Genomic DNA, 15,628 nt, shown 5'->3' on the forward strand with positions numbered 1-15,628 from the left:
TCTAGTCATCAGTATCTCTTCATTGTCCGCATCATTGGCCTAATCCTAATTATTTAACATGCTTGACTTTTTTCCTCCATCTTGAATCTATTCCCTTCAATACCTTTCATAACAGACCTTAACTCCTGATTTTCTTTTTCTCAGGGTACTTTTCCTTTGATAGCTTTTTTCTTCTACCCCTATCGACTCTCCCCTCTTCACAATATGTATCTTTTTTCTTTGTGGTCCTCTCCGTGACCATTGTTTTGATTTCTACTGGTGACCAAAATTATAGACATTTCTGATACTTCTGTGGTTTGTGCCTATATTCATAATTGCAGGAAAGACTGAAATTCTGTTAGAGGTTAGTGAAAATAAACATGTAATTTTTCCCCATGTAAGTTCATCAACTGCCTGAATTCTGTGTAGCCTCATGAGGCTGTGGACCCCAGTATAAGTACCTACAAGACTGACATTTCTACTTGCCACCATCATCATTATTAAGTTTGTTTAAATGCTATATATATACTAGACAGAATGCTAGGTGCTTTTCACATGTTATCTCCTTCAGTCCTCCTGACACTCCTTTTACCTCAGTTCTACAGATACGGAAATATTTGGCTGAAGATTAGGTTTGCCCAAGATCATAAAGCTGTGGAAGCTGAATTCAAACTCAGGTCTTCCTGACACTAGAGACTGTGTTCTTAATTATTATGCTATATTGCTTTCTCTTCACCCCGCTGCTTTCTCCACCACCCGCCCCCAAATTCACCTCCCTGCTTGGTAGTGCCATCTTCCACTGCAACCAAAGAACTTAGAATAACCCTAGACCTTTCCTTTTCTTTTACGTGCAATCCATCACCAACTTTTTCAGTTTATTCTCCTAAACATTTCTTAAACTAGTCTCCTAATTATTCTATTTCCACTTTTTGTTTTCCTTTAATCCACACCACTCCCCAAATAAACTTTCTCATACGAAAATCTGATTTTCTACTTTCCTGTTTAAAATTCTTTAGTAACTGTACATTATCCAAAAGATAATATTCCATTCCTTAGCATGTCACGAAAGTTCCTTAAACAAGTGATCCTGTACAGCCTCTTTTCTTACGACTTTCCCATAATTGTGCTTTAGTTATACCTTGGAGACCTCCTACCCCTGTTCTTTCGCACCTGCTATTCTCTCCGTCCAGAATCTCTTTTCTTCCTTACCTGACAAACTTATTTTTAAGCTCCAGACTCAGTTCAAGTATGAACTCTATGAAGCATAACTAAATCCCTATTCTCATTATACTAGATTCATTATGTCTGAGTTTTAGATGTCTCAACTATAAACTACTGTTAATAACATCTACCTTACAGGAGTTGTTGGGAAGAATTTAAAAAGTAATAAATGTAAAATAACTAGTGCAGTGCCTTCACATAATAGACATTCAAATATTGGCACTTTTATGTTCCTTCTTCATATGTCCCTGTGAATAACAACGTTATAATTCTATGTCTGCTTCTCATCCTGAACTTTGAGATCCTCAAGATTGGATGCTTGGTTTTCTTTGTATGCTCAAAGTCTGTTTCAGTTGCTAATACAAAGGAACTATTCTACAAATATTTTTTAAATAATCTAATAAATGTTATGACTAGACATTGAATAACTAGCCAAGTAAAATGGAGTAAATTGTTCATATTAGTGATTCCTTTTTATTTCCTCTCTTTAGTGGTGATGAGTTCCTCAACTTTCTTCTGAAATTAAACAAACAGTGTGGCCATTTAATAACAGCTGTACAGAACATTATTACTGAGTTGCCTGTAAATTCTCAGAAGGTATTCTACAAGTTATTCAGTGAAGAAAAGTATGAATGCTGGAGAACATTCCAGATAAGTTAATGATAACTCAATAAACTGTAATGATCTGGTAAAACTGTGTCCTCTGTAAAATCACCTAAGATCTAAATAAGTCAATTTATTTAATATTACTTTTTTATACTAATTAATTGAAAAACTTTGTGTTCTAGCCCTCAAGAAAAGGAAAATGAGTCAGACCAAAAGTTAAACTGATCTGTGTATTGAACTTACCATTTGTTCTTAAAGGGAATTTAATTGTTTAAAATATAAAGTGACAGGAGACCCAAGTGAAAGTTGAAACAAAACAGTGTGTTGAGTGTTATTAAAAACCATTTCAATATAAGGATTTTTTAATGAAGGAAATTTTAAATAGAGAAAGTGTAAGTGACCTGTAAAAGCAAACTTGTTTTGTAAAGTTTTTCATGTGATTTGGTTTTAGCTATTTGCATATAGTGAAAAATATTTAATGCACTTGTTTTCCTATGATTTTTATATAACACTAATATGGGAATCATGTCATTCTTCAAACCTTCATGACTTTATTCACCATAAATATTTTTATTACTAATGTTAGTCTCCATGGTGATGTATATATATATATTTAATAAATGCATTCAGGAAATGATTTGACTATTTATATAAAAATACTGAGTTCTTTTGGTGTCAGGATTTATCCTGAATAAAAAAATGCTTTTCAGTTATGTAATTTAATTTAATATTTGATAATGTTGTATACTTTTTGTGGATATAAAGTTGTGAAAAGTTGCTTTCCATTCTTTAAAATGTAACTTTTGAAAATATTAACAGATAGTACTAGAATGGGCTTCTCCCCGGAATTTTACTTCAGTTTGTGAAGAACTGGTTAGTAATGTTGAAGACTTGAGTGAAGAGGTCTGCAAACTAAAAGACTTAATTCAGAAGGTATTTAAATATTTAAAATTAAAAATGGGGAAGATTATTTACAGCATAATATGTTAGACAATGAAGCAGTTCTGACGAGCAACTTAAGCTCCCACTAGACAGGTGGAGAAAGGACAGTTTTCAAAGGAAGAAATATACATAGGAAACAAACTTTGTTGGTCATTAATGAAATGCATACTGAAAGAACAGTGATATATCATTTTCATCCTATAAATTAGCAGGGAATGTATTACCCTACCCATTACTGGTTATAGTTCATCAAACATAGTATTTTCATGTGAGACTGATGTCTAAACCACTTTCAAAAACAGTTTGGCAAGATGTGGCAAGGACCATAAAAATATTTGTATCTTTAATAGTACTAGTTTAATGATTCCAAAATTATATGTACATAAAGGTCCTATATGAGAATGATTTAATAAATTATGGTATAACCGTTTCTTATAATGATATGCAGCCAGTTGAAAAATATAATGAAAAGAATATATCAACTTGTTAAAGAAGTTCTATTTCTAATTTTTATTTACATATATAAATGTGAATATAAAAAAACTACCAAAAATGAAATGTTATTAGCTCTGTTAATGAGGTAGGGTTGTGGATAAAATATTCCTTCTATTTTCTAGACTTTTTTTTTTGGCTGCATTGGGTCTTCGTTGGGGCACACGGGCTTTCTTTAGTTGCGACAAGCGGGGGCTACTCTTCGTTCTGGTGCACGGGTGTCTCATTGTGGTGGCTTCTCTTGTTGCGGAGCACGGGCTCTAGGTGCGTGGGCTTCAATAGTTGTGGCACATGGATTTAGTTGCTCTGCGTCATGTGGGATCTTCCCCAGACCAGGGCTCGAACCTGTGTCCCCTGCATTGGCAGGTGGATTCTTAACCACTGCACCACCAGGGAAGCCCCTTCTAGACTTTTTATGGTATCTTTTATAATTTAACTTTTTAAAAGAGTATGGGCTTTTTTTGGTTCTTGTTCCTATACTCATATAAAAGTATGTATTTTGGTTTAAGGACAGGTGACTTTTTTCCCCCTTTAAGGAAACTGGCTATAACAAAACCTAAGCTGCTAAAATAGAGAACTCTGTTGAACGTAGATAATAAAGGGCAACACTTTCACTTGACTAAAGAACTCATTTCTGAGTCTCCATGTCTAATAAATATATTTGATATCGATAAAGTTTTTGTGAAATATCTGATGTGAACATTAGATTATGCGTTAAATTTTTATAGCATCAACCCATGTCATTTAATATTTTCATTAGTATTTTATCAAAAAAGTTATTTTCCTCAAAATAAACTTTATACATGTTCCAGGCAATTTGTCATTCTAGCTATTAACATGTTCAGTCAAAAGGAGTCTTTTTTAAAAATGCGCAGAAAATTGTGAAGCAAATTCTACAAAATTATAGGGGGATAAAGACATTTAAAATAGGGCAAATGAGCAATATATTTCACATTTTTTGTAGATGATAACTCTTTTCCAGAGAAGGGCATCTTAGAAGTTGTATTATCTCTGACATTTATTCATTCAACAAACCTAAGAGTGCCTCCTGTATGTCAGGCAACTGTGCTACACATTAGTTTCCTAATTATTCTCTCTACTTCCACTTTGTGTTCCTTTAATACACACCACTCCCCAAATGAACTTTCTCATGCAAAAATATGATTTTATACTTTCTGAACTTGCTGACAACACGAAAATTATAGCACCATTCATCTTCACTGTATCTGTCATCTAGAAGAATTGAAGGGAAATGGTATTGATTTTACTTATTAGCATGGTGTTTTTCCTGGGGATGCAAGAGAAATTTGGAAGGATTTGTGTAAAGATACTTCCTGCAAAGCATCAACCTTTAATGTTTAGTGTAAGAAATTCCCTAAGACATCTTTGTCTCAGGATTGGTAATTATTTGTTTTCTCCAAGATGAACTAAAAACATCTGGGGAGGTGGGGTGGAGGATTAAGATGAAATTAGAGAGAGCACCCATATTTTTCTTAAAGGGATGAAATTAAGAAACACTGCTTTCGGAGTGTAACTTTGACTTGAAAACATGAACAATTCAATCAGGTACCATAATATTTATTTTAATAAAGTATACCTATAGAGAAAATTTTCAGCTTTCTTTAGCTAAATGGAAGGTTGTTTTTCTTTGGTCTTTTCTACCTTGAATCTATACATTTCTATGTAAGGACTGGCCTTGAAAACATATTCATTGGTTCATAATAACAGCAGATAGAGTTCTTTGGGCAGGAACGTCTTAATTTTGCAGCAAGCCTGTGCATTGGGTTTTCTTTGGATTAGGCTTAAACAAGTAATAATCACCAAATAAGATTTTATTTAGAGAACTATGAGGCTTCCAGATTTGGGAGTAAGCTATCATGCCTGTTAAGCTTATGATATTTTAGAGTTTACCAATAATAACAGAAGGGATTTTTTAAAAGAAACATATGAGCTATCATAGATAAGTATATGGAGGTAACAAAGAGAGAGGGTGGGAGAGGTCAAGGCCAGACTCTAACACCACATCATTCTCTTTCAAACCAACACACTGACAAGCTCCTGTCAGAAAGGGTCATTCTAAGTAATTGGTTAATAAAAGGAATGACTGTCTCAGGATTCAGTAAATGGAGCATCAGTGTCAAAAAGGAATCTGTTGCTGAATGAAGCCATTTGGAAGTTAGACCAAGAATACAGTATTAATGAGATTGGCATTGAAGACCATCTTCTACTATAAATTTGAAATTAATTTTGCAGGTTTTTTTAATTAAATATTTACACTGTAGATTTGAGAAGTAGTTATTTTTGCTAATGTTGAACGTATGTCACCACTCCAGCACAGGATGTTTCTAGTAAATATCACTCTGTAAATGTGCCTGATTCTTTTTATCTTTCAAGGATCTTTTGGTTTCTGCTCATTCTCCCTCTTCTGCCTCTCCCCAGCAACTATCTCCTCCCTCTCCCTCCCCCCTCCCCTCTCTCTCTCTCTCTCTCTCTCTCTCTCTCTCTCTCTCTCTCTCTCTCACACACACACACACACACACACACACACACACACACACACAAGTTGAGAGGCCTTCTTTAGCAAGAAAGTTCTACGTATAGGAATTTAGAAACTGACTGGGTCATGTACTTTCATTGTTGAGAAGTGCAAAAAGAACCACTGAAATTTTTGTTAACATTTGTTCCTGTGACTATATTTAAATAAAGGATTATACTTCTAGTGTTAGCATCGAATCTTCTAGTTTCTGTTGAATTTCATGTACTGTAGGTATGCCATAACAATACCTTTTTTAATAAGGTTCACTTTTTTTGTAAGAAATCAGTTGATATTTAATACAAAGGGAAAAACGACTGTCGTTCCTTATAGGTAGAAATAGAAACTTTAACGTTAAAGGAACTTTATCTCCTGACATAAAAACATGTTTTTAAAATGTAATAATCTATAGAAACATTTATTTTTAATGTAAAACTAATAGTCTACTACAGTGGGATCCTGGTTGAAAGAAAGACTGTCTTTTAAGATTTTGAATCTTTACTTTAAATCTTCCACGGGAATCTTGCATTTAGGCTACATCTAAATCAAGTGATTAACATGGATATTTTGATATTTTTTAAATCAAAGATATTTTTATTTTCACTGTACTGCACATTAACTTTTTCATTTTTCCCATACTAAACATTAGTTGCAAAATGAACGAGAAGATGATCCAACTCGTATACCGTTAACGGAAGGAGTATCTACATGGAATAGAATTTTGAAGAGGACGGCTATTACCGTATGCGGATTTGGGTTTCTTCTTTTCATTTGCAAGCTAACTTTTCAGAGAAAATAACCCTAATATTTGTCTTGAGTAATTATGTATGTCTTATTCAAATTACCTAAAAATGTTGCTTTTAACTGTTTGTGGCACAGTATAACTACATTCTTTGCCAACACTCCATAGGAAAAATTATGATAGCTTACTGCAGAATGTTTTTCTTTAGAAAGTGGTTTGTCAGTTTGAGTTGACAATATAATTTGTTATATTTTTATGTTAACTTTGATCAAGCAGTAAATTATAAGTGATTCTTAAGTTTGATCCTATCCTATGACTCTAATAAATAACATTTAAAATAAATAAAAGTTTTATCTAATATTCTTTGACATTTATAAAAATGTGTTCATTTGTCACAGTGAATCTTACACTATTTGTAAAGTGTTCATAAATTAGTAGCTTTCTTTTAGTTCTTATTTTTCCCTTCCATTATTATGTAATAAGGAATTTCTTATTTAGTTTTTTTAGTTATATATCATTATAAGGAAATTATTAACTTGAGAGTAGTTTAGAGAATACAAAGTATAAAGATAAAATGTAAAATTTTTGAATTATGGATTAAAACCTAGGAAAAATATTTTAAATGTAAACTTTAAAAAGCAGAAAATTCAGAGAGTAGTGGGGAAAGCCTAAAGCACATTAGAATTTTTTATGTAATGTACTTTTGGGAACATATGACATGTACTATGTGTAACATTCTGGAGGATGGTATGAAAGTGAATGGCATTTGGTGTATAACTTCTCATACCAATCTGAAGAAGTAATGCACGATTTCTTTGTGGGGCTTTTTTTTTCAAAATCAAAATAATAATATTCAGATTTTAAAAGTGAGGTTAATAAAAAGGCAGGCCTAATTTAGCAGGCAATATAGTAGTTAAATCTTGCTTGACTTAGTACCATACTTAGAACAGATGCAGTTGATCTACAACTGGGATAACAGTGCTTTTAGCAGTGCTCTTTTTGACTGTCTCTTTCTAATCTCTCCGATAGGCTGTCTGCCTCATTTGGTATTATACCCAACCCTTAGGCTCCACTAATTACTGGTTGATTGCTCTACTGTTTTGACATGCCCTGGGGCATGAATTGCTCAGCAGTCTCATAGAATTAAATTTGGACAGGGGTAATTTTTGAGGCCAGCTTTTGAGGCTTATTCTGATCAGGGAAGGGTCCTTCTCAGCTGTCTCTTGCCCTGGTTCTCTCTGGTGAACTAGCTGGCCTAGTTCACCTTAGAGGAGCTGTTGTCTTCAGGAGTGCCCTTAGGCTTGATTTTCTCCACATTCTCTTTCAAATGAAGTCAGTTCCTTTGGGGAGAACTCTGAAACTCTCTTTCTTATGGACTGCTTCTCCCCCCTGGACAAAATCTCTGAGCCACTCCTCTGAGTGCTGGGTGGGGCAGTAGCCTCTGGTCTTCTGCGTTTGCTTCTTACACTTATGCCGTATAAGTGAGCTGGCGAAAGGAAGATCGTGGCCTTAGTGTTCTGGCCTGCCATTCCTGGGGTAGAGTTCTCATCCTGTGAGGCTCAACGGAAGGAGAGAGCCCTCAGCCTCTCAGCCACACTCACCAGAATTGAGCTGCACAAGCTTGGAGCTGGAGGGCATTAGAAAAGCTGGAGGATTGCCCTTCACATGAGATATGGTAACTCTTATTTGGGAGCTGAGGGGAGAGGGAGCCCCATCTTCTTGGCCACATCCACCCAGAGCTTTTGGAGCTTTTGCTAAACTGAGATGACTTGGGGTTGCTGGGAGGCAGGTGGTAAGGGAGAGATTGGATCAGTGGCTCAGTGTTCTTACTGAGTTTTAGTAGGTTTTCTTGAATAAATGTTTTTTCATTTGTTCTGAGCCCTTAGGGCTCTGCAAAGACTTTAAAGTGCCAATAAAAACGTTATACTGGACGTACATGACACATTTGTTCGTTATTAGAGGAACTAATTCAAAACTATTTGAGCAACGTTCTATTATATTCCTCTACCTGTAAATTCAGATTATCTTATCAATATTCTAAACAAAATGAACAAATTTTTATATTGCATAACAATCTTGGAGAGAGAGTAAATAAGATGACATTTTCAGAAGTGTCACCATCTCTGGACTTATCTCTGTAAGGCAGTATTATTCACGTTTCTCTTCCCAACTGATCTTTCATAATTGTTTCCATGAATTTTCTTCCTTCCTGGAATCGTTCTAACACTTTAATCTTCTGTATTTTCTTTCCTTTTGAAGTCCATGTCTACAGTGACGTGCTCCCTCTTCCCTCTCAACCCCTAACCTTCACTTTTCTGTTGACAGATAAAGCAGAAGGTAGCCCAGGTTCCTAGCCCTGTCACATTATCTTGTACCTTGTCCGAGTCTTGGTTTCCTCATCTGTATAATAGATTCTAAAGACTAAATGAATCAGAACAATGCCTCCTTGTTAATAGGTCCAATTTGGAGCTCTGAAATTAGAACTAAATCTTAGGGGCTTTATGTAAGAGAATCAGTGCTTCCTAGACAAAGTGAACCCCTCATAAGTGGTTTTGCTTTTTGAGCTCACATCCAGAGATCTGATATGAGAATTGATCTTAACATTTGGTTGTTGCCAACATTTTATAATATTTTGGGGAAAATTACTAGTAATTACATTTCAATTCATTAAATAATTACTGATTGCTTAGTATGTGTAAAACAGTACACCCATACATTACATATTTTACATGAGATCAGAAAACCTAAATATGTTTGCTATTATTAAGAGAGACATTGAGGTTACTGTTGTTTTATGGATGTTTTACAAACCCACTTTGTAAAACTGTTTCATAGGAAAGGGGGTGGTTGAGCGTTTTGTTTTGTTTTGCATCTCCACAGTTGAGAACGTGCTGTGATAGACTTATCTTTCCTTATGGGAGAAGGGCTCAACCTCAATCAATGCCTTCCTACAAAAAAACAGCTACATAGGGAAAGTTGGTGAAGTCCCAGCGTGTGAAATCTTTTAGAAGAGATTTAGACTAGATTTAAAGTAAGTTTCTATTCATTGTGGATTCAAGGTACATTAGTGCTAAACCAATTTTTGGAGTTGTGTATGTACAATTTCCCCTGCCCTCAGTGTAAGGTATTAAAATAAGACACCTAGAATCTTCAGTAGTAATACTATTAACTATCCAGTTAGTGGTAATATAACAATTAACTGTAGTTAGTGGTAGAACTAAAATAGTGGCAATATTACATTAACCCTGTGGCTAATGAAAATTGGACTTAAAATGTAGAAACGAAAGATTAGAGTTATTATGCAAAGTTCTTCAGTTTCTAGATAAAATAGGAATAGCATCATAGAATGAAAGAAAAATTGTGGATTTTGTTTCCTGAAGTATATGCTGTTATGTGGTTCCCAGATCTCCCTTTAGGAGTAAAGAACTTATTCCCACAGCTGCTGGGAATGTAGCTAGCAGAAAGGCCTCTTTAGGAGTTTTCTCTGCTAAAGAAAGATGTATTCCCAAAAGTATGTCCTACTCCCAGGAATGACTAATCAACATAGGGGTTTAAAGGCCCCAATTTCAAGGGCCCTCATCCCAAACCAAGATAACTCTGAAGGACCGTCCCCCTTTCAGAGCTCCCGGTGAGGCTGGCCAAGGCTTTCATTAAGAGTGTATCACAGCCCATCTTCTCCCTCTGTCCAGGGCTGCTGCTTTCCCTTCCCTTGCACAGGTGTTGCTCTCCAGAGCCCTTCCTAATGAATGTCCTGTATGCTAATCTTCACCTCAGCATTCACTTTCCAGGGAACCCAATTTTGTCACTGACCAGCAGAGCCTTGCATAAGTCATGAAATATACGATCATTATTAATAATTATCTTCTCCAGAACTTAAGTTTCCTAATCTGAAAAATAAAGATCATCCTGAACTAGGGTTGTTGCTGGAGTGTTAAATGGAGTAACATACAAGTGGTTGTAGAGTTTTATAACTAATGCAGACTTGTGGCCAAACAGACATGAGTTCCAGTTTCAGCTCTGCCTCTTAATAGCCATGCAACTTTTAGAACACTACCAAAGGTCTCCAAGTCTCTGGCTATAACATGCATGTAACAGTAATAATCAGACTAAAAATACTGCATTAATTCAGCATTTATTCTCATCTATAACAAGAATAACAGTAATAATCAGACTTAAAATTATTGCTTTAATTTGGCATTTACTGTGCCAGTCATTCAGCTAATTTTTAAAAACCTATATTTTAATAAATATATTTAATTAAACCTATAAGGTTGTTGTAAAGATTAAGTGAACTAAGGCAATATAGAGTTTTCTCCAATGTGTGCGTTTATAGCATACATTAATAAACGGTAGCCAGTATAATTTCTACTGTTATAATTGATCATAAAGCGTTTATTACACTGACTTGTACCAAAAATCAGATTTTTATAATTGCCAGGACCATATTTTTGTTCGAGAGAAATATTTTCTATCATTTAGTGACATAGAATTAAAAATACTTAAATCATCTAAGCTAACACAGATATATTCACAATCCACAAGACAACAGTTAATAGGCCAAGCAGATAATAAATTATTTGAGAAGACTCCCTCTATTTCCCCTCTGCCTTTTTAACAGGTGGTACTATACTCAAAAGCAGAAACCATTTGTCTATAAAACCAAGTTTATTAAACCCTCTTGTGATGATGGTGAGAGCTAGAGTCTGCATTCTTATTGTTCCATAGGTGAGGACTGGTGGTGGTGTGAGGAGTGTGTAATTCAATCCCGGTCAGACTGTCAGCTTGATAATGACACCCTAATACACTTTCACCTCCTCAAGCCACAGAGAGGACCTCTTCTCCCTGAAATGTTTTATACACCATGAGGGCACCAGTTTATCCACCTGAGAGGTACACATTTTCTCAGCTTTTTATTTATTAAATTCGCTTGATTTTTAAAATATTTACCCTTTATGTCTACTTGAAAACGAATACTAAAGACATGGTAAAATCTGGGCTAACTGAATTGATAAATAACATTAAATGATTCCATTTTAAGCACAGATATGGGGCTATTACCAAATACCCGAAAGCCATAAGATGGAGCCCCACACTAAGAACGGTGCAAGAACCCTCCTTATATAGATCCTGGAGCATGTGCACCAGCTCTGGATGTGAGAAAAAGAAACCCATCTTTTATTAAACCACCGTGTGGGTTTTCTGTTAATGGTGCCAAAGGCATTCCCAAGTAATACAGGGTTATGCCTGTGTTGCCTCATTCTGCAATTTGCTTTTTCCATCAGCATTTCAGATGCATCCATGTTAAAAAGTAAAGATGTAATTAATTCCTTTAAACTGCTCTATAGTATTCCATCATATGTCCATCCCACATTTTCTACTTGTTCCCCTACTGATAAAGTTTTGAGTTATATCTAACTTATTCCTCTCAACAGTACTGTACTGTACATACTTGTACATGTGTCCCTGTATAAATATGACAAAGTTTCTTTAACTACATTTAGCAGTGGAATAGCTAGTTGTAGGGCACAAAGATTTTCAATTTCTACTTCATTAACTATTGATGTTGCCAGGTATTTCTGTTTGCCCCTCACGAGCCTCCCTCTACCCCACCCTACCCTGGGAAGCTGAGTCTATCAATCCAAAATACATCAAAGGACCTTTCAACTACTGATGGGGCTTATCCAATGGCAGAATATCTGAGGGAGGGTAAATCTAGATATTTATTCACCTGGCTGTACTCCCTGTGAGGTTGCTACCTTTGCCCCTCAACTGAAGGCTTCCTCTCAAGACAACCTCTACAAGATTCACTCCTTCTGGGTTCCTGGAACCTTTACTCCCCCCACATCCCTTCTGGTCTGAGGGGTGGTAACAGCTCCTCTGCCCACACCTTCAAAAATAGTCCCTTTGTAAAGCAAATCTCCTCAAATCATTCTGCCATCTGTTTCCAGGTGAGAACATGACTGCATCACTTCTGTACTGCTCTTCAAGGAGCCCGTATTAATTTACAGACCTACCAGCAGTGCATGAGAGTGTTTGTTACCCCACAGCCATACCGACACTTAACATTAACTGACTTAATGTTTTCTCCTATCTTATGGATTCAATAAAGTTGATTGTTTTTGTTTTATTTTGTGCTTCTCTGATTACTAGTGAAATTGAGCATCTCTTTAGGTTTATAGGCCATTTTTCTCCCTATAAATTACTTTCTACTATGATTTGCCTATCTTTCTACTGGACTGTTTTTTGTTGGCTTTTAATCCTTTAAATATTTGAAATATTAATCCTTTATCTGTAACATGTGCTGGACTTTCTTCTATCTACTGTTTTTCTCTTGCTTATGATGTTCTTTGTTGCCCAAACATTTTAAAAATCTACCTGTATTTTCTTCTGTTTTAAAGTTTTACTTTTCACGTTTTGGACTTTAACATAGCTGAAAATTATTTTTGTGCACAGTGTAAAACAGAAATCTAATAACATTTTTTCCTCATAGTGAGCCAGTTTCCACACCACCATTATTAAATAATCTATCTTTTCCTCCTTGATTTGAAATGGTGCCTATTTCCATGCCTAATTTTTAATGACTTATGGGTCTGAATTTTATGTTTTATTCCATTCATCTTATTTGCTGCCAATACCACACTGTTTTAAGAATTGATACTAAGGCTTTATAATATGTCTTAACATCTAGTAGCACAACAGTGATTTACTACTACATTTTAATTTGTTTCTTGCTAGCTGAGAAATGTAAATTACTTCTGTATTTGACCTTGAATCCAGATCAAGAATCTGAACTGTCTTATTCATCCTAATAGTTTTGTCCACTGATTGTTTTAGGTTTTCTATGTAGAGCTGCAAATAATGAAAGTTTTACCTCTTTCTTTCTATTTCTTGTACTTCTTATTTCTTTATCTTACCAGAACATTTTAGGACCTCAGTCCCATAGTTAATAACAGTGGCGATAATGGATGTTCTTGTTACTTTGGGGACTATTTCTAATATTTATTCCTTGCATCCATGCCCTTGCAATATGTGGAGTCTCTTTCCTAACCCCCAGTATCCATATTGGCCATTTGACTTTTTTCAGCCAATGGGACATTAGCAAAAGGGATGGAAGCAAAGTCTTGAATGGTGCTTGTGCATTAGGGTTTTCACTCTCACGGCTTTTCTGATCTTCCATTACATTAACAAGTTCAGGATAACTTAATATAATGAGATAATCATGGCCCAGTTATCCTTCACTCTAGCAAACACATAGACATGTGAGTGAGGCCATCAAACGTGTGTGACCCCAGCTGAGACCAGCAGAAAAACTGCCCAGCTGAACCCTGTTTAAATTTCTGATCCACAAAATAGCTAATACATGGCTGTTATTTTAAGTGTCGAAATTTTGGTGGTTGTTTCAAGCTATGTGTTACATGGCAAAAGCAAATTGATACAGTCAATTAATGAGAGAGATGGGTTAAAATCTCTCGCTAAGATTTTCAGTTTAACCTAGTATTTCTGTTAATTTTTGCTATGAAGATTTGAGACTGTAATGTTAGATAAATTTAACCTTAAAATTATTGTTTTACAGGTGGATGGTATCTTTTATCGTTATGTGATCAACTTTTTTTATCCCTAACTAATGTTTCTGCCTTAAAATATAATTTGTCAAAAAAAATATATAATTTGTCTGATACTAATAGAGGTATACTTTTTAAAAAAAGATTATTTTCCTGGTATGCCCTTTACCATTCTTATGCTTTCATTCTTTCTGTGTCCTAAAAGGAAATAAATCTGCCAATCCTGTCCTTAAAAAGAGATGGAAAGTTTTGCTAATTTACATCTATTGTGATTATTTGTGTACTGGTATTTGTATTTATTTCCACTGTCCCTTCGGCTTTTATTAAGCTTTTCTCCTTCCTACTTCACACTGATTTATGAAGTTTTTTTAACCCCCCTCCTTTCCCAACCATATTTTAAATTATATATTCTTTTTTATCTCTTTTAGCAATTATCCTTAAATTTTTAACTTAACAACAGATGGAAAGTCTAAGGAGAACCAGCAACTCTCCCTTCCCCTTAAAATTATAAACCAGAAAACTTTAACTCTGATCATTCTCCTTTTGTTTTACTTGGCCTTGTTCATATACTTGTTAGACATTTGGATATCTTCTTTGTGAAATGACTATTCAAGTTTTTAGCCCATTTTATAATTGAATTGTCTACCTTTTTCTTTTTGACTGGTAGGAATTCTTTTAATATTCAGAAGAAAAGTCCTTTATTAGATATATGTATTGCAAATATCTTCTCTCAGTCTGGAGTTTGCTTTTCAAACTTTCTTAATGGCATATTTTGATGAACAGAAGTTCTTAGTTTTAATTAAGTTCAACATCTTTCTCTTTTCCCTCACACTGCTTTTTATGTTCTGTTTAAGAAATCTTTGCTTATACAAAAGTCATTAAGGTGTCCTGTGTTTTATTCTTGAAGCTTGATTGCTTTTAGCTTTGAGATCGAGATTTATGATCCATATCAATATTTTTTATATTATAGGAGGTAGGGCTAAAGATTAATTTTGTTCATTCGGCAATCCATTTGCTCTATTACCAAAAATTTAAAGAAGCTTTCTTCCGCATTAAATTGCTTTGCACCTTTGCTGAAAAACAAGTTGGTTCTATATGTAGGGCCCTATTTTGGGACTCTATTAATTTGTCTACTTGACTGTTCTTGCACTATATCACCTTGCCCTGATTATTATAGCTTTATATTAAGTAAGCTTGATAGCCCATAGTGTAAATCTTTCAACTTGGCTCTTCTTCAAAATAATCATGACTGTTCTAAGCCTGCTGCATTTTCATATACATTTTAGAATCATTACCTGAGGAGACTTATCTATACTAGAACTAATTTAGATAACAAGGTCCTAGACTTCAAGCCAATACCATATTGGAATAAGACAAGAGTGAGAGAGAGTGAAGGTTTTGTGCATGCAGAAGGAATGTGAGTCGTTGTGTCCAGAGGGAAGACTGTGGAAGATTATATTTTCCAGAGACGGCCACAACAATATCTCCTATGTTACATGTTTTTCTGCATTACCTTGTTACTCTCACGATGAGCCCCCAAAACATCTAGCT

General features: G+C 35.0%; 1 protein-coding gene across 2 annotated transcripts in view; it reads left to right on the forward strand.

Moving 5' to 3' along the window:
- The window catches only part of ASZ1 (ankyrin repeat, SAM and basic leucine zipper domain containing 1), an 80,136-nt gene extending 73,163 nt beyond the window's left edge, over positions 1 to 6,973 (forward strand). For both annotated transcript variants that reach the window (XM_032643136.1, XM_032643134.1), the window contains 3 exons: positions 1,692 to 1,797; positions 2,626 to 2,739; positions 6,423 to 6,973. In XM_032643136.1, the coding sequence (XP_032499027.1) occupies positions 1,692 to 1,797; positions 2,626 to 2,739; positions 6,423 to 6,572 (370 nt within the window). In that variant the 3' untranslated portion in view covers positions 6,573 to 6,973. The remainder of the gene's footprint in view (positions 1 to 1,691; positions 1,798 to 2,625; positions 2,740 to 6,422) is intronic.
- Positions 6,974 to 15,628: the final 8,655 nt, after the last annotated feature.

The sequence above is a fragment of the Phocoena sinus genome, chromosome 9 (genome assembly GCF_008692025.1).
Source record: "Phocoena sinus isolate mPhoSin1 chromosome 9, mPhoSin1.pri, whole genome shotgun sequence".
Taxonomy (NCBI): Eukaryota; Metazoa; Chordata; class Mammalia; order Artiodactyla; family Phocoenidae; genus Phocoena; species Phocoena sinus.